Raw genomic sequence first — 24,453 nt, forward strand, 5'->3', positions numbered from 1 at the left:
TAATGTTGTCCCAGAGATCTCTTAGGCTGTGTTCATTGCTTTTCATTCTTTTTTGTTTATTCTGTTCCGCAGCAGTGAATTCCACCATTCTGTCTTCCAGGTCCCTTATCCGTTCTTCTGCCTCAGTTATTCTGCTATTGATTCCTTCTAGTGTAGTTTTCATTTCAGTTATTGTATTGTTCATCTCTGTTTGTTCTTTAATTCTCCTAGATCTTTATTAAACATTTCTTGCATCTTCTCGATCTGTGCCTCCATTCTTTTTCTGAGGTCCTGGATCGTCTTCACTATCATGATTCTGATTTCTTTTTCTGAAAGGTTGCCCATCTCCACTTCATTTAGTTGGGTTTTTTTGGGTATTATCTTGTTCCCTCATCCGGTACATAGCCCTCTGCCTTTTCATTTTGTCTGTCTTTCTGTGAATGTGGTTTTTGTTCCACAGGCTGCAGGCTTGTCATTCTTCTTGTTTCTGCTCTGGTTTGCAATTTTAAAAGTTTTTTTTTTTTTTTTATATTCCCTTTCTGATATTTCATTATTAGTGTAAAGAAATGCCACCAATTTCTGTATGTTAATCTTGTATCCTGCTACCTTGTTCAGTTAATTTATCAGTTCTAGTAGTTTTTATGTGGTGTCTTCAGGGTTTTCTATATATAGTATCATACCATCTACATATAATGACAGTTTTACCTCTTCCCTTCCAATTTGGATTCTTTTTATTTCTTTTTCTCATCTGATTGCTGTGGCTAGGACTTCCAATACTATGTTGAAGAGAAGTGGTGAGAGTGGGCATCCTTGTCTTGTTCCAGATTTTAGTGGGAAGGCTTTCAACTTTTCACTATTGAGCATTACATTGGCTTTGGGTTTGTCATAAAAAGCTTTTGCTATTTTGAGATACGTTCCCTCTATACCCACTGTGGTAAGAGTTTTTATTGTGAATGGATGTTGAATTTTGTTAAATGCTTTTTCTGCATCTGTTGAGATTATCATGTGGTTTTTGTCTTTTCTTTATGTGGTGTTTGTGTCAAGGTATTTTTTGTCTTTTGTTGTGGTGGTGTATCACATTGATTGATTTGTGTATACTGAACCATCCTTGTGAACTTGGGATGAATCCCTCTTGGTCATGGCGTATGATCTTTTTTACGTGTTGTTAGATTTGGTTTGTAAATATTTTGTTGAGAATTTTTGCATTTATATTCATCAAAGATATTGGCCTGTAATTTTCTTTTTTTGGTGGTATCTTTGTCTGGTTTTGGTATCAGGGTGATTGTGGTTTCACAGAATGTCTTTGGGAGTGTTCCCTCCTCTTCAATCTTTTGGAAGAGTTTGAGAAGAATCTGTATAAGTTCTTCTTTGTATGCTTGGTAGAATTCGCCTGTGAAGCCATCTGATCCTGGACTTTTGTTTGTAGGAAGTTTTTTATTACAGGTTTGATTTCACTTCTAGTGATTGGTCTGTAGAAATTATCTATTTCTTCTTGATTAAATTTTGGTGGCCTGTATGTTTCTAGACAATTCCATTTCTTCTAGGTTGTCAAATTTGTTGCATATAATTGTTCATAGTATTCTCTCATGGTTTTTTGTATTTCTGTGGTATCAGTTTAGATTTTTCTTTTTCATTTCTTATTTTGTTTATTTGGATTCTCTCTCTTCTTGGTGAGCCTGGCTAGAGGTTTGTCAATTTTGTCATTTTTGTTTACCCTTTCAAAGAACCAGCTTTTGGTTTTGTTGATTTTTTTTCTATTAAAAAAAATCTCTACTTTATTTCCTTCCTTCTGCTGACTTTAGGTTTTGTTTGTTCTTTTTGTGTAATTCTTTTAGATGGTAGGTTAGGTTGTTCATTTGAGATTTTTCTTGTTTTTGATGAAGGCCTGTATTGCTATGAACTTTCCTCTAAGAACTGCTTTTGCTGTGTCCCATAGATTTTGTATGGTTGTGTTTTCTTTGTCCAGGAAGGTGGTGGCTGGGGCTCTCGACCACTCCTGGTGCCTGGGCAGGTGCGTCAGTGGCCCACGACCAGTCTTGTCCGGGAGGGAGTTGGTGGAGTTGGTGGAGGCTCGCAACCACTCCTGGGTTCCAGGCAGGAGTTGGTGCAGTCCCTCAACCACTCCAAGGGTATGGGAGGGTTTTAGTTGGGGCTTGCGACCACTCCTGGCATCAGGGTGGGTGGCGGTGGAGGTCTGCAACTACCCCTGGAGCCTAGGCAGGCAGTGTCTTGCCCTCTGGGAGCACACGTACAGGGAAAAAAGGTTATAGTCTAGGTCCCACCTCTCCCCTCCTACACCACCCAAACAATATTGACTGGCCTCTGAGGTGGCTCAGGCTTCCTCCACTTATACCCCCAGCTGTGGTGGCACTGGATTCCTCCCCCCACCCCCCAGTCTGTCTCTACACAGCCAACCCCAGTTCTCTCCCTGTTTCTGATCTCTGGAGCCCAAGTTCCAGCACCCAGCCGCTGTCAGCACTGGGGACACACATGTCAGGCTGGGGAGTGCAGGTCTGCGGTACTGACCATCTGTACAGTTCTCCCTCTGCTCTGGCGGCCGCAAACTGACTGCTGCATTCTTCTCAGAGGCTCTGAAGCTCCCCTTCTTTCCTGGCAGATCTCCCTGCTGGTGAGGGGGCTTCCCAGGGTGCATGAACCTTTCCTCTTTCACAGCCCCCTCCCAGAGGTGCAGGTCCCATCCGGATACCTTTCTCACTTTCTTTTTTCCTACCGGGTTACATGGAGGTTTTCTTGCCCTTACAGCAGTCTGAAGTCTTCTGCCAGTGTTCACTAGATATTCTGTGAGAATTGTTCCACATGGAGCTGTATTTTTGTTGTAGATGTGGGAGAGAGCGAGCTTTGTGTCCTACTACTCTGCCACCTTGATCAGTCTCATGTTTTCTGTTAGCAATTAGCATCCTTTCTTTTCAACTGAAAGAAGTCCCTTTAACATTTTTATAAGGCCAGTTTAGTGGTGATGAACTCTGTTAGTTTTTCTTACCTGGAAAACTCTTTTATCTCTCCTTCAATTCTGAATGATAACTGCCAGGTAGAGTATTCTTTGTTGGAAGGCTTTTCCTTTTGGCACTTTGAATATATAGTGCCATTCCCTTCCGGCCTACAAAGTGTCTGCTTAAAAATCTGCTGAGGGCTTCCCTGGTGGCGCAGTGGTTGAGAGTCCACCTGCAGATGCAGGGGACGCAGGTTCGTGGCCTGGTCCGGGAGGATCCCGCGTGCCACGGAGCGGCTGGGCCGGTGGGCCATGGCCACTGGGCCTGCGCGTCTGGAGCCTGTGCTCCGCAACGGGAGAGGCCACAGCGGTGAGAGGCCCACGTACCGAAAAAAAAAAAAAATCTGCTGATAGTCTTATGGGAGTTACCTTGTGTGTAACAAGTTGTTTTTCTCTTGCTGCTTTTAAGCTTCTCTCCTTGTCTTTAAGTTTTGACCTTTTAATTATAATGTGTCTTGGTGTGGGTCTCTGGGCTCATCTTATTTGGAATTCTGTTTTGATGTGGCCTGTTTCTCTTTTGCCCTATGTGAAGGGGTCATTCAGCTAGTTTTTAGTTTTTGTTTTTGTATTTTTTCCCCCCAGAGGAAACTGTTCCATATGTAGCTGTAGATTTGGTGTGTCCTTGGGAGGAGGTGAGTTCAGGATCTTCCTCCATCACCATCTTGAACTGGAACCTAGGTTGAATTTTTGTTTTGTTTTGTTTTGCCTACATATATCCAATTGCTATAGCATCATTTGTTGAAAATATTATCTTCCTTTACGGAATTGCTTTTGCATCTTTATAAAAAATAGGTTGGTCATAATTGTATGGATCTATTTCTGGGTTCTCAATTCTGTTCCATTGATCTCTGTGTCTGTCCCTTCACCAATACTACACAGTGTTGATTACTGTAGCTATATAATCAAAGTCAGGCCACTTTATTATTCTTTTTTAAAATTGTTTTTGTTGTTCTAGATCCTTTGCCTTTTCATACAAATTTTACAATATGCTGTATGTATCTACAAAACATCTTTCTAGAATGTTGACAGAAATTATGCTAAACCTATGTATCATTTGGAGAGAACTATTTGAGCCTTCCAATCCATGAATATGGTATGTTTCTCGACTTATTTAGATTTTAAAAAATTTCTTTCATCAGCATATTCAGCATACAAGTCCTGTATGTATTTGGTAGATTTATATCTAAGTATTTTATTTTTTGAGTGATTTTTAAATGGTTCTGTATTTTTTAATTTTAGTTTCCAGCTGTGAATTGCTTGTATATAGAAATATAATTGATTTTTCTATGTTGATTCTATAGCCTTGCTAAACTCACTTATTGGTTTGAGGAGTTCTGTTTGTTTGATTGTTTGTTTTTGGTAGATTCCTTGGGATTTTCTACACTGACCAAGAAGTCATCTGCAAATAGCAATAGTTTAATTCCTTCCTTTCCAGTCTGTATATCTTCATTTCCTTAGTGTGCTAGCTAAGACTTGAAGTACTATTTTATATAAGAGTTGTCACATCCTTGCTTTGTTTCTGGTCTTTGGTGGAAGGCAGTCTTTCCCCATTACGTGTAGGTTTTTTGTAGATGTCCTTTATCAACTTGAGGAAGTTCCACTCTATTCCTTATTCGCTGAGAGTTTCCTAATTTGCTGGCTCACACATTCACAAAAATCAATCGCAGACAGAGTAAAAACTTACTTGAAATAATTATGGACTCGCAATAAGTTGCAGAAATCATAGAGAGGTTCCAGGTGCCCAACACCCTGTCTCCCCCAGTGGTGACATCTGACATATTGATGGATGCAGTACAGTTTAACTAGACCACAGTTGTCTGTTCTTAGATTTCACCAGAAAAATCTTGTTGTTGTTCATTTTATTTTTCAGATTCCACACAGAAGTGAGAACATACAGTATTTGTCTTTCTCTGTCTGACTTATTTTACTAAGTTTAATACCCTTCAAGGTCCATCCATGTTGTTGCAAATGGCAAAATTTCATTCTCTTTAATGGCAGAGCAATATTCCACGGTATCTATATATTGTGTCTTCTTTATCCATTCATCTGCTGATGGGCACTTAGGCTGCTTACATATCTTGGCTGTTGTAAATTGGGGTGCATATATCTTTTCAAAGTATTGTTTTCATTTTCTTTCGATACATACCCAGGAGTAGAATTGTTGGATCATATGGTAGTTTTATTTTTAATTTGTTGAGGAACCTCCATACTGTTTTCCATAGTGGCTGCACCAGTTTACATTCCCACCAAGAGTGTAGGAGGCTTCCCTTTTCTTCACATCCTCACCAACACTTTATTTCTTGTCTTTTTTTTTTTTTTTTTTTTTTTTTTGTGGTACGTGAGCCTCTCACTGCTGTGGCCTCTCCCGTTGCAGAGCACAGGCTCCGGACACGCAGGCTCAGAGGCCATAGCTTACGGGCCCAGCTGCTCCGCGGCACGTGGGATCCTCCTGGACCGGGGCACAAACCCATGTCCCCTGCGTCGGCAGGCGGACTCTCAACCACTGTGCCACCAGGGAAGCCCCTTGTCTTTTTGATGATAGCCATTCTGTGAGATGATACCTCATTGTGGTTTTGATTTACATTTCCCTAATAATTAGTAATATTGAACATCTTTTCATGTACCTGTTTGCCATCTGTATGTCTTCTTTGGAAAAATGCCTTTTCAGGTCTTCTGCCCATTTATTATTGGTTGTTTGCTTTTTTAACACTGAGTTGTATGAGTTCTTTATATATTTTAGATATTAACCCCATATCAGACATATCATTTGCCAATGTTCTCTCATTCAGTAGGTTGCCTTTACATTTTGTTGATGGTTTCCTTTGCTGTGCTAAAGCGTTTAAGTTTGATTAGGTCCCTTTTGATTATTTTTGCTTTTGTTTGCCTTGCCTGAGGAGACAGATCCAAAAAAATTATTGCTAAGACCATTGTCAAAGAACGTATTGCCTATGTTTTCTTCTAAGAGTTTTACAGTTTCAGGTCTTATATTTAGGTCTGTAATCCATTTTGAGTTTATTTTATATATGGTATGAGAAAATGTTCTAATTTCATTGTTTGACATGTAGCTGTCTAGTTTTCCCAGCACCACTTATGGGAGACACTGTCTTTTCCCCGTTGTATGTTCTCACCTTTCTTGTAGAAGAAAAATCTATTTTTAAAAAGCTGAACTGTAAAGCTTTTAGATAATACTATAGGAGGACATATTCATGACCTCAGAATAAAGAAAGACTTCTTGAATAAGACAGAAGTAGAAAAAATAAAGGAAAAAAATGACAGGTTTGGCTATATTAAAATTAGTAACTTCTGTTCACCCAAAGACCACAAAAATTGCGAAAAGAAAAGCCACAAAGTGAGAAAAAAGTATTTGCAATGTATGGAGCTAGTATTCTGAGAATACAGAAACGCCGGTGAACGAATAAAAGAACAGTAAAAACATCCCAGTGGAAGAATGGGCAGAAGACTTGAACAGGAACCCCCCCCAAAGGGGAACCGCCCCCACCCCAAAACATACTCACGGTGGGATGCACAGGCTCCGTGCAGATTCACCGGGTTCAGGAAGGTGGAGGAACCTTCCACACAGTGGGTGGCACAGCGGTGGGGGTGGGGAGGAGGACGCAGCGTCGGTGGGAGGGGCGGGTTGGTAGGGGAGGGGGAGGAGACAGAGATGGGGCGGGGGCGGCGGGACACAAGCAAGCCCAGGCCAGTGCCAGCGTTTTCGCCGCCAGCGTCCCTGGGGAAGCGCCGAGCTCGGTGGCGGGCAGAGCGGCAGCGGCGTGGGACCCTCCTTCTCGCCTGCAGGGTCCTGCGGGCAGAGCCCGGCTCCTACAAGGCGCTCTACAACTCGCAGCTGCGCTTCCGCCGCCGCCTCTACGCCGACCTGGAGACCGTCCCGTACCGCGTGCACCTGTCCCAGCCGCTGGGGCAGCTGGTGAAGCGCGCGGCGCTCTACGTGCGCAACATGGCGCCGCCGGAGGTCTTCCAGGCGCTGAGCAGGTGCGGCCCGGCCCGTGCCCCGCCGCCCCGCACACTCTGCCGGGCGGGGGGCCTTTGGAAGTGTGCCACAGACTGAGGGCAGCCTAACCCCAACCCCAGCTGTGCCTGCTGAATGTGTTTTTTAAAAGGGGGGGTCGGGGCGGGAGAGGGGGGCGTCCACTCACCCCGGTGGGGGTGGGGGTGACCGCTCAGTCCTCGAGCTGCGCTGACACGAGGCTCTGTGCCTCGTACACTCTGCCTGGGTGGGGAGGAGCTCGGGGGTCCACACCCCCGGCGGCCAGGCTGTTGAGGCCACTCCCTGGTGGGGTGTGCGTTGGTGCGAGGTAGGGAGTAAGGCCATCAGAGCCGAAAAATAATCAGAGCAGAAAGTGGGAAGCCTTTAATTGTGGGGGGGGGCGCTGAGAGGGGAAAGGGAAGGGGACATCTCCCCGCGCCCCCACCCCGTGGGCTCCGCACATGGCATGTAAGCTTCTCGTGCCCGAGCTGGGTGACCCGGGACCCGCTCATCAACCTCTCTGTGTTTTCGTTTCCTCTCATAAAATGGGGACCGTCTGACCTGTTGTGCCAGGCAGGCAGGCTGAGTGGGGCTCTACCGTGTTCCAGGATCTACTGCATCTGCCATTACAGCTCCAGGCTCAGGGAGGTGATCGCCGGGGACCTGCTGCCCTCCTCCTCCATGATCAGGCAGCTGAGCCTGGAGTTCGGGTTGCCCATTTCCCCGGAAGATCGTACAGAGGGAAAACTGCTGGCTGTGTCCCCTCCTCCTGCCCCCAAACTGGAGGACCTCCGGAGCCGGAATTCCACCCTCACTTCTGAGATCCAGGCCCCCCAGGAGAAGTACCTGCGGTGGCGGAACACCGTGATCCTGAAGAACAGAGGCCAGACGGACAGCCTGATCCAGGTGGGCACTCCCAGCCCCAGGCGTCCCAGGCCTCCCGCGGCCTGTGTCTGTTTTCCCGTGTCCTGGGCAGGGATTCCCAGGCGGGATGGGCAGGAAGTGCTGCTTGCAGGGTACAAGTGCGCCAGGGCCTTTGCCTCCCAGCCCTGGAGTATCTTGTCCCTCCTGAAAGGTGAGGAGGAACTCTCTTACGTGTAATTCCTCTCCCTTGGCCCTGGAGTTCGTCTTAGAGAAAGAACTGTATGTGTGTGCTAACATTTTGCTTAAGCTGCTGAGGGCATGGGTGTTATAGGACGTCCAAGCGACACAGGAGACAGACTAACCTGTGTGAGGAAATGTGAGTAGAGAGGAAGAGAACAGGAGACTGAGAAGCTGGTGAGGTGATGGAAGGTCAGGTGCGTGTGGCCTGAACGGCCAAGGGCCTCCCTCAGCCCATACCAAGCAAAAAGGCTTAAAAACGCCCACATCTGAGGTGTGCCTTGAACGCGTATTCTGTATGAGTGAAGCCCACCATGGACTGTGTGGGTGAAGCCACTGCCTGGCCCGCCCACCCCAACCTCTAGTAAAAATCACCTTAGAAGTCTCTTAAGTTTTATATATGTGCCTCTTTATGAAAATCAACAAGGAGGTGGTGGTTTTTTTCCGTCAGTGTTCAAGTTTTTAGCTTTCTCAGAAGAACCGGCTCTTTGATTTATCAATCCGTTCTACTTTTTCTGTTTTCCTAATTCATTAACCTCAACTTTTACTTTTCAAATTTTATTTCATTTATTTATTCATTTTGGGTGTTTTGGGTCTTCGTTGCTATGTGGGCTTTCTCTAGTTGTGGCGAGCGGGGGCTACTCTTTATTGAATAAATTGGGAAGTGTTTCTTTCTCTTTTATTTTCTGGAAATTTGTGAAAGGCTGTCCTTCATTCTTTCAATGTTTGGTAGAACTAACCAGTGAAGCCACCTAAGCCTGAGCTTCTCTTTCTTTTTTTTTTTTTTGCGGTACGCGGGCCTCTCACTGTCGTGGCCTCTCCCGTTGCGGAGCACAGGCTCCGGACGCGCAGGCGCAGCGGCCACGGCTCACGGGCCCAGCCGCTCTGCGGCACGTGGGATCCTCCCGGACCGGGGCACGAACCCGTGTCCCCTGCATCAGCAGGCGGATTCTCAACCACTGTGCCGCCAGGGGAGCCCCTGAGCAGATATTTTTAGTGTACAATTTTAACACCTTTGATTTTGACCTTTAAAAAAGTTACTTCTGAGTGGTTTCTCTAGGTTTTTTTCTTTAGTATGCATCTGTTTTAAAAAATATATTTTTTACTTATTTATATTTGGCTGCATTGGGTCTTTGTTGCTATGCGTGGGCTTTGTCTAGTTGTGGCGAGTGGGGGCTACTCTTTGTTGTGGTGCGTGGGCTTCTCACTGCAGTGGCTTCTCTTGTTGTGGAGCATGGGCTCTAGGCGCTTGGGCTTCAGTAGTTGTGGCATGTGGGCTCAGGAGTTGTGGCACTCAGACTCAGGAGTTGTGGCACTCAGACTCAGTAGTTGTGGCTTGCGGGCTCTAGAGTGCAGGCTCAGTAGTTGTGGCGCATGGGCTTAGTTGCTCCATGGAATGTGGGATATTCCTGGACCGGGGCTCAAACCTGTGTCCCCTGCGTTGGCAGGTGGATTCTTTACCACCGTGCCGCCAGGGAAGTCCCTTTAGTATGCATCTTAATTTACCATTCTACTTCAGATGAGGGTAAAATGTAGAAACTATTCTACAATATAGTTCCATGTCCTCCCCTGCTTTGTGCTATTATTGTCATATTAAATCTATATATGCAGTAACCCCACAAATACAATGCTACAATTATTTTATGCAATGTCTTTTAAATTGAAAGTTGAGAAAGGAAAATTTTATTTATATAATCTTTTATATTTACCCAGATACTTTTTCCAGTGATGTTTCTTTCTGTGGATTCTAGTTACCATCTGGCATTACTTTTCCTTTCAGCCTTAAAGCACCTGCTTTAGTATATCTGATAAGGTAGCTCACTACCAACAAACCCTGTGTTTAAATCAGAGAATATCTTTCTTTCACCTTCATTTTTAAAGGATAGTTTTTGCTAAATACAGAACATTTTTTTCTTTTAGCACTTAGAAAATGTCATTGTGTTGTGGTTTCTGTTGTTTCTGATAAGTATTTAGCCATGAATCACATTGTTGTTCCCCTGTACATGATGGGGTTTTTTTTCTTGCTGTTTCTAGGATTTTCTCATTGTCTTTTTCTTTCAACTGTTTGATATGTCCAGTTGTGGCTCTCTTTGTACTTATCCTACTTGGGACTCACTGAGTTTCCTACATTGGTAGATTAATGTTTTGGGTCATTAGCTCTTCAGAAATTTTTTTCTATTCCTCCTCCCTTCCCCCCTTTCCCCAGACTCCTATTACGTGTATGTTGGTTCACTAGATAATGTCCTGCATGTCTTGAAGATCTGTTAATTTTTAAAAAATATTTTTGTTTTTGTTTTTCAGATTGGATAATCTCTGGTTTTTGTTGCCCCCATTTTCAAATTCAGATTCTTTGTCAGCTCAAATCAGCCATTGAGTCCCTGCAGTGAATTTTCAGTTTCAGTTCCTGTATGTTCTAACTCCAGAATTTTCAGTTAGCTCTTTAAAAAAATGATTCCTCTTTATTAATATTGTCTGTTTCTTTCTTCAGTGTTGTATACTTTCCTTGAACTTTCAGAATAATTTTTAAGTTTTTTTTTCTCATAATAGCTGTTTTGAAATCTTTGTCTACTAAGTCAACCTGCTGGACCCACTCTATTGACTGCTTTGCTTTCCTCAATAAGTTTTACACGTTCCCGTTTCTTTGCAGGCCTTCTAATTTTTCATCAAAAGCCGGACATCTAAAATACATGGCGACACCTTTGGATTCTGACTTTCTCGGCCGGGGGGAGAGGGGTTGTTGTTTGCTGAGTAACTTGCCTGCACTTCATCTGTGGAATCTGTCTCCACAAGGGGTGTGGCCATCAGTATCTCTGCCGTTGTTTTCATTGTTTTTATTTTTAAGCCTGGTTTCCCTTGGGTCAACTCCGTGTCTGTGTCACTTAGTGATGAGCCAACCACTGGTCAGGAGTTGTGCTGAAGCACCTGGAGCCAGGAAGGTGCCGGCCTTTCCCAGGGGGTCTGGGGGTGCGTCCAGACTGCGCCAGCTCTGGCTTCCCACTGGGTCCTCTCGTGTCTCCTCTGCACGCGCAGGCGGCCTGTCAGTGAGGGACGTGTGAAGAGCTCACCAAGGTCCTCTGAGGCCATTTCCTGTATCTTCCTGTTCATTTCTGACCAATCTGCTTGTCTGTCGCTCGAGTCATGTAGGATTACCACCTCAGCTCCACAGAGCAGCCGGCCTTCCCGGTTTGCTGCTGAAATGGCTGTTGTCCCTTACGGTGACCGCACACAGGGGGTCCACAAGCTCCGGTCTGGCTCGAGTGAGCAGCGCAGCCGCTGACTTTCACAGCTTGCCCACGGTACGAGGGTGACTGCTCTGAGCACGCTGCGATGTCAGGGATGACGCAGACGCCTCCTCTTCTTACCCGAGGTTCAGTAGTGTTGTGAGTAAACGCTTCTCACCTTGTCGTATGCCTTTGGACAGTTTTGTCCAGTTTTATGCTTGCTCTGTGAGGAGAGGACCAAGCTCCCTGCTTCACCATATTAAAAGTCCTACCATCCTCCTGCCCAACTACAAGCTTTACTTGTTTTTGTGTTTCCTACTATTTTTGGAGTCTGTGTCTACTTTACCCTTTGTTTTGCTAATTTTTTTTTCCTTTTTTTGACAGTAAGCTTTCAGAGTGCTTGCAGATCCAAGGTCTTCACTCTGTCTTTGCACTTGAAAAGTGGCTGGGCTGTTTTCAGGATTATAGAATCAAATCCTCCTCCCCCCCCAACCCCCAGTCCATTGCTTTTTAGAATCGAGTGTTGCAGATAAGTCTGACGCCTATCTGATTATGTTTGCTTTTTAGCTAAACTATGATTTCCTCTACTCTTTTAAAACTTTTTCTTAATCCTTGGTTCTAGGTGTGCAGGTGGGGGATTTTTTTGTTTTGTTTTTCACCAGAACTTAAAGGGCCTTTTCCACCATGATGTTTTTCCCTCTTAATTTGTACTTGTTGGTCTTTTGCACTCAGTTCAGCTGTATCTTCCACTTCACTGATTTAGTCTTCCACTGTGACCACTGTTGGTCACAATTGTTAACAATTTCTCATTTTAAATTGCACTATATTTTATTTTCTAGAAATTCTCATGATTTCCTGTGCTATTTTCATAAATGATATAATTTTGTTAACATTATTAAAATATACATGTAAGAGCGTGTGTGTACTGTCAAAAACAACAAAAGCAGTATTTTTTTTTAAACATCCTTAGTGGAGTATGATTGCTTTACAATGCTGTTAGTTTCTGCTGTATAACAAAGTGAATCAGCTATACGTATACATATATCCCCATATCTCCTCCCTCTTGCATCTCCCTCCCACCCTTCCTGTCCCACCCCTCTAGGTGGTCACAGCACCGAGCTGATCTCCCTGTGCTATGCGGCTGCTTCCCGCTAGCCATCTGTTTTACATGTAGTAGTGTATATATGTCAGTGCTACCCTCTCACTTCATACCAGCTTCCCCTTCCCACTCCCTGTCCCTGTGTCCTCAACTCCATTCTCTACATCTGCATCTTTATTCCTAACCTTCCCCTAGGTTCATCAGAACCAGTTTCTTTTTTTTTTTTTAGATTCCATATACATGTGGTAGCAAACGGTATTTGTTTTTCTCTTTCTGACTTGCCTCACTCTGTATGACAGACTCTAGGTCCATCCACCTCACTACAGATAACTCAATTTTATTCCTTTTTATGGCTGAGTAATATTCCATTGTATATATGTGCCACATCTTCTTTATCCATTCATCTGTCGATGGACACTTAGGTTGATTCCACCTCGTGGCTATTGTAAATAGAGCTGCAATGAACATTTGTGGTACATGTATCTTTTTGAATTATGGTTTGCTCAGGCTATATGCCCAGTAGTGGTATTGCTGGGTCGTATGGTAGTTCTATTTTTAGTTTTCTAAGGAAACTCCTTACCGTTCTCCATAGTGGCCATATTAACTTACATTCCCACCAACAGTGCAAGAGGGTTCCCTTTTCTCCACACCCTCTCCAGTATTTATTGTTTCTAGATTTTTTGATGATGGCCATTCTGACTGGTATGAGGTGATACCTCATTGTAATTTTGATTTGCATTTCTCCGATGGTTAGTGATGTTGAGCATCTTTTCATGTGTTTGTTGGCAATTTGTATGTCTTCTTTGGAGAAGTGTCTCTTTAGGTCTTCTGCCCATTTTTGGATTGGTTTTTTTTTTTTTTTGATATTGAGCTCTATGAGCTGCTTGTATTTTTTGGAGGTTAATCCTTTGTCAGTTGCTTCGTTTGCAAATATTTTCTCCCATTCAGGGGGTTGTCTTTTCATCTTGTTTATGGTTTCCTTTGCTGTGCAAAAGCTAACAAAAGCAATATCTTATACACACTATCCAACTTAAGAAATCAAACATTATCAGTATTTCCATAGTTTTCCATGTGTCCTTTCCCATCTCTTACCCCTTACCCATAAATAACCACTATCTCACCTTTTACCTTTCGCTTGCTTTTCTCTGTAATTTTACTGCATATGTATATAATCTTCTATAATTTTAATTTTTGCTTAGTATTAATGATATTCAACCATGTTTGTGTATATAGCTATAGGAATATGCCATTAGTTATTAATAAGCATTTGTGTTATTTTTGTTATTTTAAACAGTGTGATTGTAAACATGTTAACATGTCTTCTCTTTAAAAATCGGCAAGCTTTTATTTCATAAGATACATACCTAGGATTACAAGCACTGATTGTACTTCCACTTGTCTGCAAAATACTTCCTAGTCAGATTTAAATGATCACTAATATGATGTATAATACCTCATCAAAGTTTTAATTGGCATTTCACTGTTTACTAGTGAGGTTGAGTATCTTTTTATAGACTTGATAATTTCTTCTTTCATGAAAAAGTTTTCCCCTTGAATTTCAGGTTTGGTTTTGTTTTACAATGTTCTTAACGCGATCGCAGTGGTATTTATATATGTGGTAAGTTTCTTCTGGTGTCTAAGTTGTCTTTTTACTTTCTTAATGGTGCCTTTTAATTGACAAAAGTTATTTTAAATTTTGTAAATTATCCATTTGTTCCCTTATCATTGAATTTTTTACCTTAAGATACCTTTTCCTAACCCAGGGTTATAAAATTATTCCGTGGTTTCCTCTACAAGATTTAAAGTTTTGTTCATTTCATTTAAATTTTTAATCCATATGGAATTTATTTTTTGTATGAGGACGGGAATCTAATTTCATTTCCGTCATATGACCTATGGTAGCAGCACTCTGTGAGAAGCCTGTCCCTTCCGCAGTGATCTATATGCCAGGTCTGTCAGAGCAAGTGAGTTGCTCTTTCTTGGGTGACGGGGATCTTTTTCGAAATTGCATTTACGAATGAATTATTCTCTTCAAAGAAAGTGTTCTTTGTTGCATTTTAAAATTTCTATATTTTCTATTGCACTGATAATTTCTTTTAAAAAAATTTCTTTACGTTTATTTTCTGTTTTTTATCCTTTTAAGCTTTACTTTTTATTGAAGTATAGTTGATTTATAATATTAAAATAGTTCCTGGTGTTATTAATTATATACACTTTTCATATTCTTCTCCATCATAGGTAATCATCACAAGATATTGAATATAGTTCCCTGTGTTATAGAGTAGGACCTTGTTTATTTTATACACAGTAGGGTGTACCTGCTAATCCCAAACTCCTACCTTATCCCTCCCCACCCTTAACGGCTTTGGTAACCATAAATTTGTTTTCTATGTCTGATTCTGCTTCTGTTTTGTAAATAAGCCCCTTTCTCTCATGCTGTTTTTTAAACTCTTATAATTTTTTTTTTTTTTTTTTGCGGTATGCGGGCCTCTCACTGCTGTGGCCTCTCCCGTTGCGGAGCACAGGCTCCGGACGCGCAGGCCTAGCGGCCATGGCTCACGGGCTTAGTTGCTCCGCGGCATGTGAGATCTTCCCGGACCAGGGCACGAACCCGTGTCCCCTGCATCGGCAGGCGGATTCTCAACCACTGCGCCACCAGGGAAGCCCTAAACTCTTATAATTTTTATTGGAGTATAGTTGATGAACAATGTTGCTAGTTTCTGCTGTACAGCAAACTGAATCAGTTATACATATAACCACTCTTTTTTAGATTCTTTTCCCATATATATTATTACAGATTATGGAGTATAGTTCCCTGTCTTACACTTGTGTTTTAGATTCCCCGTATAAGTGATATCATATATTGGTCTAACTTTGTCTGACTTGCTTCACTTAGTATGATAATCTCTAGGTGGATCCATGTGGCTGCAAATGGCAATATTTCATTCTTCCTTATGGCTGACTGATATTCCATTGTATTTATTTATTTTTAAAATTTATTTAATATTTATTTATTTTTGGTTGCGTTGGGTCTCCGTTGCTGCGCGCGGGCTTTTCTCTAGTTGCGGCGAGCGGGGGCTGCTCTTTGTTCCGGTGGGCGGGCTTCTCATTGCGGTGGCTTCTCTTGCTGTGGAGCACAGGCTCTAGGTGCGCAGGCTTCAGTAGTTGCAGCACGCAGGCTCTGTAGTTGTGGCTCGCGGGCTCTAGAGCCCAGGCTCAGCAGTTGTGGCGCACAGGCTTAGCTGCTGTGCGGCATGTGGGATCTTCCCGGACCAGGGCTCGAACCCGCGTGCCCTGCATCGGCAGGCGGATCTTAACCGCTGCGCCACCAGGGAAGCCCTCCATTGTGTTTATATACCACGTTTTCCTTACCCATTCATCTGTCAGTGGACACTTAGGTCGCTTCCACGTCTTGGCTATTGTAATAGGAATGCTGTGAACATTAGGGTGCGTGATCTTTTCCAACCACACTTTCCTCCAGAGATAAGCCGAGGAGTATTGGGATTGCTGCACACGGTACGGTAACTCTGCATGTAGTTTTTTAAGGAACCTGCAGACCGTTCTCCATAGTGGCTGCACCAGTTTACTTTCCCACCAACCCTGTGGAGGGTCCCCTCTTTTCTAGGCTCACCCCAGCATTTCCTGCTTGTAGATTTTTTGATGCCGGCCGTTGTGACTGCTGAAGGTGACACCTGGCAGTCGTTTTCACTGGCCTTGCTCTCAGAAGTAGCAACGTTGAGCATCTTGTCATCTTGCTCTTTGGGTTTTTTTTTTTCTCTTTAAAACAGTATAAAATTCGCCTCTTCAAACTGGCTTTTTGAAAGTCGGCTGTGCTTGGAATTCGGCGTCATTCACAGCCTTTCAGGCTTTGTGAGCGTGAGGTGCCCTGAAGCACCGGCTGCAAAGTTGTTCCGGGAAACGTCCACAAGGCGGCAGCATTTCTTCGTGCCCAACCCCGGTTACTTGGCAACAAAGAGCCTTAGGGAAAGTCCGCTTCCCGGGCTGTGAATGAGAGGGGAATGTGTCCGAGCAAAGTCTTAAGGGTTTGGGTCTCACTGCTTCTTCCCCCTTCAGCCTCGCCCCCGCCCCCCGAGACAAACGGCAACTCCTGCAAAACGGGCCCTGGGTGTGTGCTGTGTTTCACAGGTCGGGTGACTCCCAGGAGGGAGGCTGGAGGCCCCCCACCTGCAGGAGACACGCAGACCGGGTCACTTCTCGAAGCTCCTCCAGCCCAGAGGGTCCACCGTCGTTTGGGTGAGCTCGGCTTCACTCAGGTGTAGGAGGGCCCCCCTGGATCTGGAGATTGTGGTCCCCTCCCGAGGGGAACGGACGAGACAGGTCCAGGGGGGCCCCATTTGGGGAGCACACCCTCCCGTGCCCCTCACCCCAGCACAGTGCAGCCTTGGGACTGAAGTCTGCCCAGGCGTCAGGCATGTGATACCGGCCCAGGTCCCCAAGGCCAGAGAGGAAAAGAGCAGACATTTCTTTGCTCTTCTTGTTGATTTTCACGGTATGTTGGAGTACAGCTGACTTACAACGTTGTGGTGTTTTCAGGTATACAGCAACCTGATTCCCTTTTGCTATTCACGTACCTATTCTATTTCGAATTCTTTTCCCATATAGGTTATTGCAGAACGTTGAAGAGAGCTCCCTGTGCTCTACAGCAGGTCCACGTTGATTACCCCTCAAATGTATATACACACACACACACACACACACATATATACACGCACACACATATATAAATATACGTATGTGTGTATGAAGCCCGACCTCCTAATTTACCCTTTGCCCCCACTTCTTTTTGGTAAAAAGCCTGCGTTCCTTCTTTTCCAAGCGTGTGTGTTGCTCTTTTGTAAATGAGTCCACGTGTTAGCCATCGTTCAACCCTAGGTATCCGTGATATCATCAGCTAGTCGTCTTCCTCTGTCTGGCTCCCTTCACCTACCCTGTGAGCACCCCAGGTCCACGCGTGTTGCCGCCAGTAGCATTATTTTATTGTTGTTTACGGCTGAGTAATACTCCCTTGTATACATGTACCACCCTGTCTCTGTCTAGTCATCTGCAGGTGGACATTTTGGTTGTTTCTGTGTCCTGGCTGTTGGAACTAGTGCTGCAGTGAACGGCGGGGGGCCTGGCTCACTTCCAGTTATGGGTTTCTCCAGATATATGCCCAGGAGAGCTCCTGGGGCCGGGCTCTTCTTAGTTTTGTGGGGAACTTCGATCCTGTCCTTTATGGTGGCTTTTACCAATGCACATTCCCACGACGATGTAGGAGGGTTCCACTTTTTGGTCCTCGAATTTCAACGCGGACAGTGAGGGCTTGTCTCGATGGTCGTTTCGGCAGGGGTCTGTTTACGCTCTCAGGAGAGATACCTGCAGTGCAGCCGTGGCCCAGACATCAGCGGGCTGGATACACACTGACAGTTGCTGGCGAGCAGGCCGCTTGTGAGCAATGACTGGTGTCTCTTTCTCCAGAAAAACATCTCGGGGGCCTCCGAGGTCAGCAAGAAGTCTCCCAAGTCTGTTGTGAAGGTGATCAAGATCTCAGCCCCGGCCAAGGATGCTGTCTATAACCACAGTATCCAGACCCTGAACTCCACAGAGCTTGCAAAGGAGGAGCTGTATCGAGAGACGGCCAAGGCGAGTGAGGGCCCAGCGTGGGGAGCGGCCGCGCACCTCCACTCCAGCCAGGGCGGGGCGGGGGTGGGTGTCCAGAGTGGGGAGGAGCCGACGAGGGACGGGCGCCGGCACAGAGAGGCGTGAACCCTGCACACGCCACGTTGAGCCCAGAGGCCCCCGGCGCCTGTCCAGCTGTGCGTGGCTGTGAACGGCCGCGGGCTCTCGGCTCTCGGCAGCCCTTCACTGCTGCCGAGGAAAGGCAGCCTAACCGCGGCGGGAAGAGCCTGGGCTCTGTCAGCGGGGACAGGGACGTGGCCCTCGCTGGGCCGCTGCCTGGCTCTGGTAACCAGCACGCACCCCGCACCGCCAGCACCCTGCCCCCAAGGCCGGCAGCCGGTCAGCCCCACCGAGGTCCGCGGGCAGCCCGTCTATCCACGTCTGCTCGCGTCTCCAGGAGCCGAGGAAGAGACTCACGTACTCCCAGGGCTCCCTGTCAGCCCCAGTGGAGCCTCGGGATTCAGAGGAGGAGGAGAGAAAAGCCGAGAGGAAGCCCCGCGACGCCTGGCTCACACCCAGCGGGTTCCGAGTGACCGGCACGGGCGGGACGCATCACCTGGGCCTGCCACCCCTCGGCGCCCGCACAGAGGTGGGTGGCGGGAGTGGGTCTCCGGCGGGCGTCCGCAGGGGCCTCCCCCTGACCTGCTGCCCCCCGACGTAGGAGTGGCGGGAGAAGGCACCGTTCGCTAATGTGCTGGAGCCGGTGCCGCACCAGGAGAGTTGGCGCTGGGGCCGGCGCCACCAGGACTTCGATCTGCACACGCAGCCACCGCCGTTCTTGGAGCTGCAGCCCCCTCCTGCGCCAAAGCCCGGGACAGGTAACCGGGGGTGGCACCCGTTCTGTTTTAGCAGCCACACTCCTGGGCTGGGCAATCAGGATTCGGCGGGGGCTGGTGTCAGAGCGCAGGCTGGGCTGGAACTTCTGGTTCCAGCTGGATTCATCACTTGTGTGACGGGGGGCGGGGGGGGGGGCAGGTCCTGCCACCGCTCTGGGCCTGGTTTCTATGAAAGGGAGGCGTTGGAAGGTAGGGCTGAGGGCTTTCAGGCTTCTCACTGCGTTAGCCACGACCAGCCCCGGGAGGCTCTGGGCGCCACCGGGTCCTTCCAGCTCCCAGATACGGCCAGTTGTCACCCATGGGGGAGGGCGGGGGCCTGGCCACACCAAGTCCTCCAAGCCCTCTTCATCCCGTTTGTGAAGGGGGACCAAAAGTCATTTATACGTAGAGAACCAAACCCATGAATTAACAGAACCAGAATCTTCAGGGAGACAGAGAGGTGAGTTGATCTGGCCACGGAGCCCTGGCCCAGAAAGCTAGACTGGATGAACGGCGGAGCGCTTTCCTTCCGACTCCTAAAGGCCGTTGGTAACAGCTCCGTGAAGCCGGAGGCCGAAACCGGCCTCTCCCCTCCTCTGGACTGTGCCGCCTCCCTTCGGAAGAGGCCCCAGGCTCCGGGTCGCCGGGCTCGCTGCTCCGGCCCTTCCCAGCCCCAGTTCCCAGGGGGTGAGCACAGCTCCCCACAGCGGGGGACGAAGAGGATCTGCTGCAGACGGGGCTCCCCCTCCCGAGGGCTCCGCGCAGACGGCCGTCCCGGCACCAGGTGAGAAGCCGCGGCCTCTCCATCCACGCCAGCAAAGAAGCTGGGGTGCCGTCGGGAAGATGTCCCAAGGCCGGCAGCAGGCCCCGCCCCCCGGTGGATGACACTCCTATAGCCGCCGCGGGAGGAAAGCCTGGCGGTGTCAAGGCAACGCCTCCGATGGACAGACGGCCGGGAGCCGGCCGGAGCGCGAAGCCTGGCCCGGGGAGCACCCCAGGACGCGTGCGCAGCAAGATGCTGCTGGTCCCGCGGCGGCGAGCAGCACCGCCTGGGAAGGACCCAAACCCTCACGGCGCCGGGGCCCGGCCCCCGCCCCTCTGCTGCCGCAGCCCTCTTCTCACGCGTGAGGACACAAGGCCCTGGGAGCCACCACCAGAGGGCGGATCGGAGGGTCGAGATGCTGGTAGGTGAGCAGTGCGGCAAAGAGCAGCAGGGGACACGCACACCGTCCTCTTCTGTCAAACGGTTCCTGTTTTAAGTGCCTTTGGCTCTAGCTTAAAGAATGACACATACGCGGTTTTCAAGCTGTTTCTTGGACAACGTGTGGTCGGACAGAAACGGCCATCCTGCTGAGACCCGTCCCTTCCGCCCCAGGCCAGCTTCGGCCCCGAAGCCTCCCGGCCGGGCGGCCCACGTCCGCTCAGAGCCCGGGGTCGTGTCAGGCAGCAGTGCCCTCGGGGCCTGGAGAAAGCCCGTCGGAGAACTGCGAGAAATGGCCAACGTGTAATAAAGCAGGTTCTCTACCTTCCGGAAGGCGTGTGTCGGGCAGACAGCGGCAGGGACGCTGTCCCCCTGCTTCAGGACGTCCAGTCCAGAGGGTGGGCGCAGACGTAGGCGCGCTTCTCTAGGACCTGCTGGGACACTTTCTTGATCAGTTCGTCGAGATTTTCCGGAGAACCTGGGAGGGGAAGAGAAGGAGTAGGTGATCCTTCCAGCAGTTCCTGTTACCACGAAGTCAGCCCTCCAGTGTGAAGGAGCCCTGAAGGTGGCAGCCTGTCCACAGGAAGTGATTCTGGGCCGCCCCCCGGCAACCGCACCTGCTGGAGGAGAAGCCGCGGGGACAGCCGCGCCAGCACGGTGGGTGCGCGGCGCGTGGAGGCCCGCGCTCCTCCCTCCGGTCAGCTGGGTACAGGGCCCCCCGAGAGGCTCTCGCCTCGCTGACTGTGTGCGCTCCTGCTGGCAGGCCTCACCCAGCCCTGTGTTCAGCCCGCAGCGCGGGGAGGCCGCCGCAGCTCGCCCGGCGTCAGGCCCCAGCCCCCACTCCCCCCCAGCCTGGGCCGCCCACTTACCCTTGTCCAGCTGAGAGAGGGCGAAAAGATTCTGGTAGTAAGCTTCCGTGCAGAAGAGGTTGGCCAACAGAACCTGACCGAACCAAAGTCAAAGTCAGAGAGGATGATTGCGCAGGACCCGGGGATCTCCGCCCCTGCCTGGAGCCTGACCCTGACCTCGGAGCTTCAGAGAACTCAGTCCGTCAGCCCAGGCGGGCAGCTTGACCACGGTCGGTGGCCTGGCTCGGAAGCCACGGCAGCCCTGAGCCAAACCAGCCCCGTCCCCAGGGCAAGTGACTCAACCCCTCTGAGCCTCAGTTTCCTCCTTGGCGGGAGAACGGCCCAATCCCGCGGCCACGGTGTGCCGCCAGGACAAGGGCGTGCACACGTCAGGTGCTGGGACCGCACCCACCCTCCCTGCTAGCACTGGGGTGAGGGCGCTGGGGTTCGGATTCCGACGCTCACTCCCCCTCCCTGCCCCCCAGGCAGGAAGGTGAAAGGCAGTGGCCCCGTGTCCTGAAGAGCACAGACCCGCCCACGGGAGCCGAGAGCACCGGCCGTGGCCGTGGACACAACTTGGCAACCCCACCCTTCTCTGGGTCAGCCGGCGTGGACCCCGTGCTCACCCCCGGCCCCCGGGACACGGCCCTGGACGTGCCCAGCCCCTCCCGTCCCCATTAAAGTGCGGCCGGATGACCCCCGCAGGGAGGCCGCGTGTGCGCGTGGCGGGGCGGGCCCACCTCGTGGTCGTGGTTCCGGAGCCCCACGCAGATGGAGCGGCTGGCCCGCGACAGCACGGCCGTCATCCCGTACAGGTTGATGAGGATGTTCGCCACTCGCTTCAAGACCAACTGCTCCTCCACGATGGTCTGGGAACAGAGGGCAGGGTGGACACAAGTCCAGCACGCGCTCCCGGGCCCGCCTCCGCTCATCTCTGGGCCTCGCTCTACACCCCGGGGCAGCAGGGCCCACACTGCCTTCCCTTTGGGTTTTCCCTTGGCTCTGTCCAGATCTGGGCACGAGTCAAGACAAGATCACGTCCCAGAAGCCTGGCTGAGACCACTGGCCAGCGCTTATTTGGACGCGAGAGACACAGATCAGGTCCTAAGAGTAAGGTCCAGGTGGGTTGCCCCTCCCGGCTCCAGGGAGCCTCTGGTCACCTAGAAGGTGGCCACCCAGCAGGGGCTCCCCCCGACTCCCCAGCCAGCTGAGTGGTCCTCAGGGCAGGCAGCCAGCCCTGCTTGCTTCCCCAGCGCTCCACGGAGACCAAGATTTCTAGGCCTGGTCCCCCAGGCAGACACTTGGCAAAATACCATCTCACAGACTCTGGCCTGCCTCCCCGCCCCCAGGTACCTTGCCAAAGCGAAGCAGCAGGGTCTCCACGGTGCGGCTGAAGAAGTGTACGTTCTGCTCGAGCTTGCTGGCGCTGTCCTGGGGGGCCGGGGGCAGGATTCCGCTCAGTGCCGCCCTCTCCACCGTGACAGGGCGGAGAGGGCAGCCGGTGACCCTCGGACTGTCTGGTCCTCCCCGGTGCCCCTGGCCACGCCCCCCCTGGGGAGGGGATACCCGACGGGGGGGGGGGTACCCCTGGCTGGGCCCACTCACCGCCATGCTGGGGTGCACGGCTCCGAGCTTCCCTGTCAGCCCGAGGTCCACAGTGCGGCCCAGGGAGTCCCGAAGCCTCTGGCCGACGGTCTCCATGATGGTGGCCACGCTGCCCTGTTTAAGCTGCCTGCAGAGAGCCCAGGTTCCGTGAGCTGAGGCCCTGCAGCCGCCGCCTCCATGCCAGCAGCTCTAGGCAACGCGGGCAAAAGCTCCCCGACTACGCAAAGCCAGAGGGGCCAACCCAGGACCTGGCCGGTCTGTCAGGGAGCAGCCGTCTCCTCTATGGCCACAGGGGACCCCTGGGTCACACCTGCTTCCAGGTCATTTTCTCCCCGAGTAGCCTGAAAAACCCTCCAGGCAAGCCCTGCCTGGGTGCCGGCAGGGACCACTCACTGTTCTGGCCCCAGGATGGGGGTCAGGAGGGAAAACTAGTCTTGTGTTGACCCTGGAGCTGGCACCTAGTCAAGGATCACCTCTCCTTGCCCTGGTTCTAGAAGCAGCTCCCTGCCGCACGGGAGACGGGAGCTGCAGGGGAGGAGGGCAGGGCCCTGGAGGCTTCCCAGGCAGCTGGCCCCTCCCTGTCCCCTCCCTCCAGCCAGCGTGTGAGTCCGCTGAGCCCTGCAAGGCTGCAGGCCTCTGCTGGGCAGGGTGGACCCGAGGGGCAGACGGTGGACGCGGTACCTACTTGACCCTCGCGGTCAGGATGCGGCCGGCGTGCTGCAAGCCCGTCAGGGCGATGTACATCCGGAGAATCTCGTTGGTTCCCTGTGGCCGACATTATCCAGGTCAAAGGCTGCCCACGTCAGGGCAGCCCCAGCAGTGCCGCATGTGTGACTGGCTAGGCCGTGCTGCCTCCTGCTCACTCTTCAGGAGCAGCTGGGAGCAGGGCCGTGACGGGGGACAGGGCGACACGCAGGCTACCGCTTCCCCGGGACCAGTAGGGGCTGACCAGATGGCGGCGGCCTCCCTCTGGGACCTGCCCCATCCCGTGACCCGCTGTGCATGAGTCGTTCCTTTTCCCAAGCTTCCGTTTCAAGCGGAGAAGCAGGCCCCCTTAAAACAAGTGAAGGATACTAGTACCCAGGACGCAGCAAGTCCTCAGTGGACCCATTGCTAGCTCGGCCCAGGCCAGGCCCCTCGGGGAGCCGCTGGCCGCACCGCAGTGCCAGGTGCCACCACCCCGGGGCTGCCTCTTCCCTGCTGCCACCCCCGGGCACTCCCCCCGCCGTAACCACGTGACCTCGGGGACGCAGACCAGGGGCCTTGTGCCCGTCGTGCACGGTGGTGCTGAGGGTGGCAGGGGCTGGACTGAGGCACGCCGCCAGGCCGCGCCACCGACGGAGGCTCCGCGGCAGCAGCAGCAGCAGCAGCAGCAGGGAGAACTCCATCCGGGCTGACCCAGGCCCGTCCGGGGTGGTCTCGGCTTCACGCCGAGGGCCCTGCACCCCTCAGAGCCCCTGAACCCGTGCCGACCAGCCCGCCAGCCAGAGGACCGCACTTGCCCGGGCCAAGGGGAGGGGCCTTGGGAGAGGCAGCAGGGTCGTGATGTGGGACCTGCCCCCGGGGCCTCGGGCTGGCCGCGCCCGGTCTGTCCACCAAGGGAGAGGACACAGGGAACGCCAGCAGCTGATGCGGTCTTCCCCCTGGAGGGGGAGCCCCCCCGGGGGGCCAGCCTCGCGCTGCTCCAAGGGTCTGCCTCTGCACAGCTGCGTCCAGCCTGAAATCCCGCCCGGCCTCCCTCCACGGCCGCTGGCCGCACCGCTGCAACATACGCGCTGGGCGGGCTTGCGGCATTGCCAGGGACATGAACGCAAGCGAGCCATTCTCTGCTCCAACCTTTGTTACCGCTTCTCGGCCCTCCCAGTAAGATCCAAATGGGCTTCCATGGCTGGCTCCTCTCTGGCCTG

The 24,453-nt window shown here is 50.4% G+C and overlaps 2 protein-coding genes across 2 annotated transcripts in view; one reads left to right on the forward strand and one right to left on the reverse strand.

Annotated features, from left to right (window-relative positions):
- Window positions 1-20,400, forward strand: part of CFAP92 (cilia and flagella associated protein 92 (putative)) — a 72,294-nt gene extending 51,894 nt beyond the window's left edge. The window contains exons 11-17 of the mRNA XM_067043089.1: window positions 6,788-6,982; window positions 7,586-7,883; window positions 17,877-18,041; window positions 18,475-18,666; window positions 18,739-19,102; window positions 19,789-20,080; window positions 20,268-20,400. Of these exons, the coding sequence (XP_066899190.1) occupies window positions 6,788-6,982; window positions 7,586-7,883; window positions 17,877-18,041; window positions 18,475-18,666; window positions 18,739-19,102; window positions 19,789-20,080; window positions 20,268-20,400 (1,639 nt within the window). The remainder of the gene's footprint in view (window positions 1-6,787; window positions 6,983-7,585; window positions 7,884-17,876; window positions 18,042-18,474; window positions 18,667-18,738; window positions 19,103-19,788; window positions 20,081-20,267) is intronic.
- The window catches only part of ACAD9 (acyl-CoA dehydrogenase family member 9), a 49,636-nt gene continuing 45,370 nt past the window's right edge, over window positions 20,188-24,453 (reverse strand). The window contains exons 13-18 of the mRNA XM_059076728.2: window positions 23,232-23,311; window positions 22,547-22,673; window positions 22,295-22,372; window positions 21,682-21,810; window positions 20,963-21,035; window positions 20,188-20,571 (exon numbers count right to left, since the gene is read on the reverse strand). Of these exons, the coding sequence (XP_058932711.1) occupies window positions 20,471-20,571; window positions 20,963-21,035; window positions 21,682-21,810; window positions 22,295-22,372; window positions 22,547-22,673; window positions 23,232-23,311 (588 nt within the window). The 3' untranslated portion in view covers window positions 20,188-20,470. The remainder of the gene's footprint in view (window positions 20,572-20,962; window positions 21,036-21,681; window positions 21,811-22,294; window positions 22,373-22,546; window positions 22,674-23,231; window positions 23,312-24,453) is intronic.

Source organism: Kogia breviceps, chromosome 10 (genome assembly GCF_026419965.1).
Source record: "Kogia breviceps isolate mKogBre1 chromosome 10, mKogBre1 haplotype 1, whole genome shotgun sequence".
Taxonomy (NCBI): Eukaryota; Metazoa; Chordata; class Mammalia; order Artiodactyla; family Physeteridae; genus Kogia; species Kogia breviceps.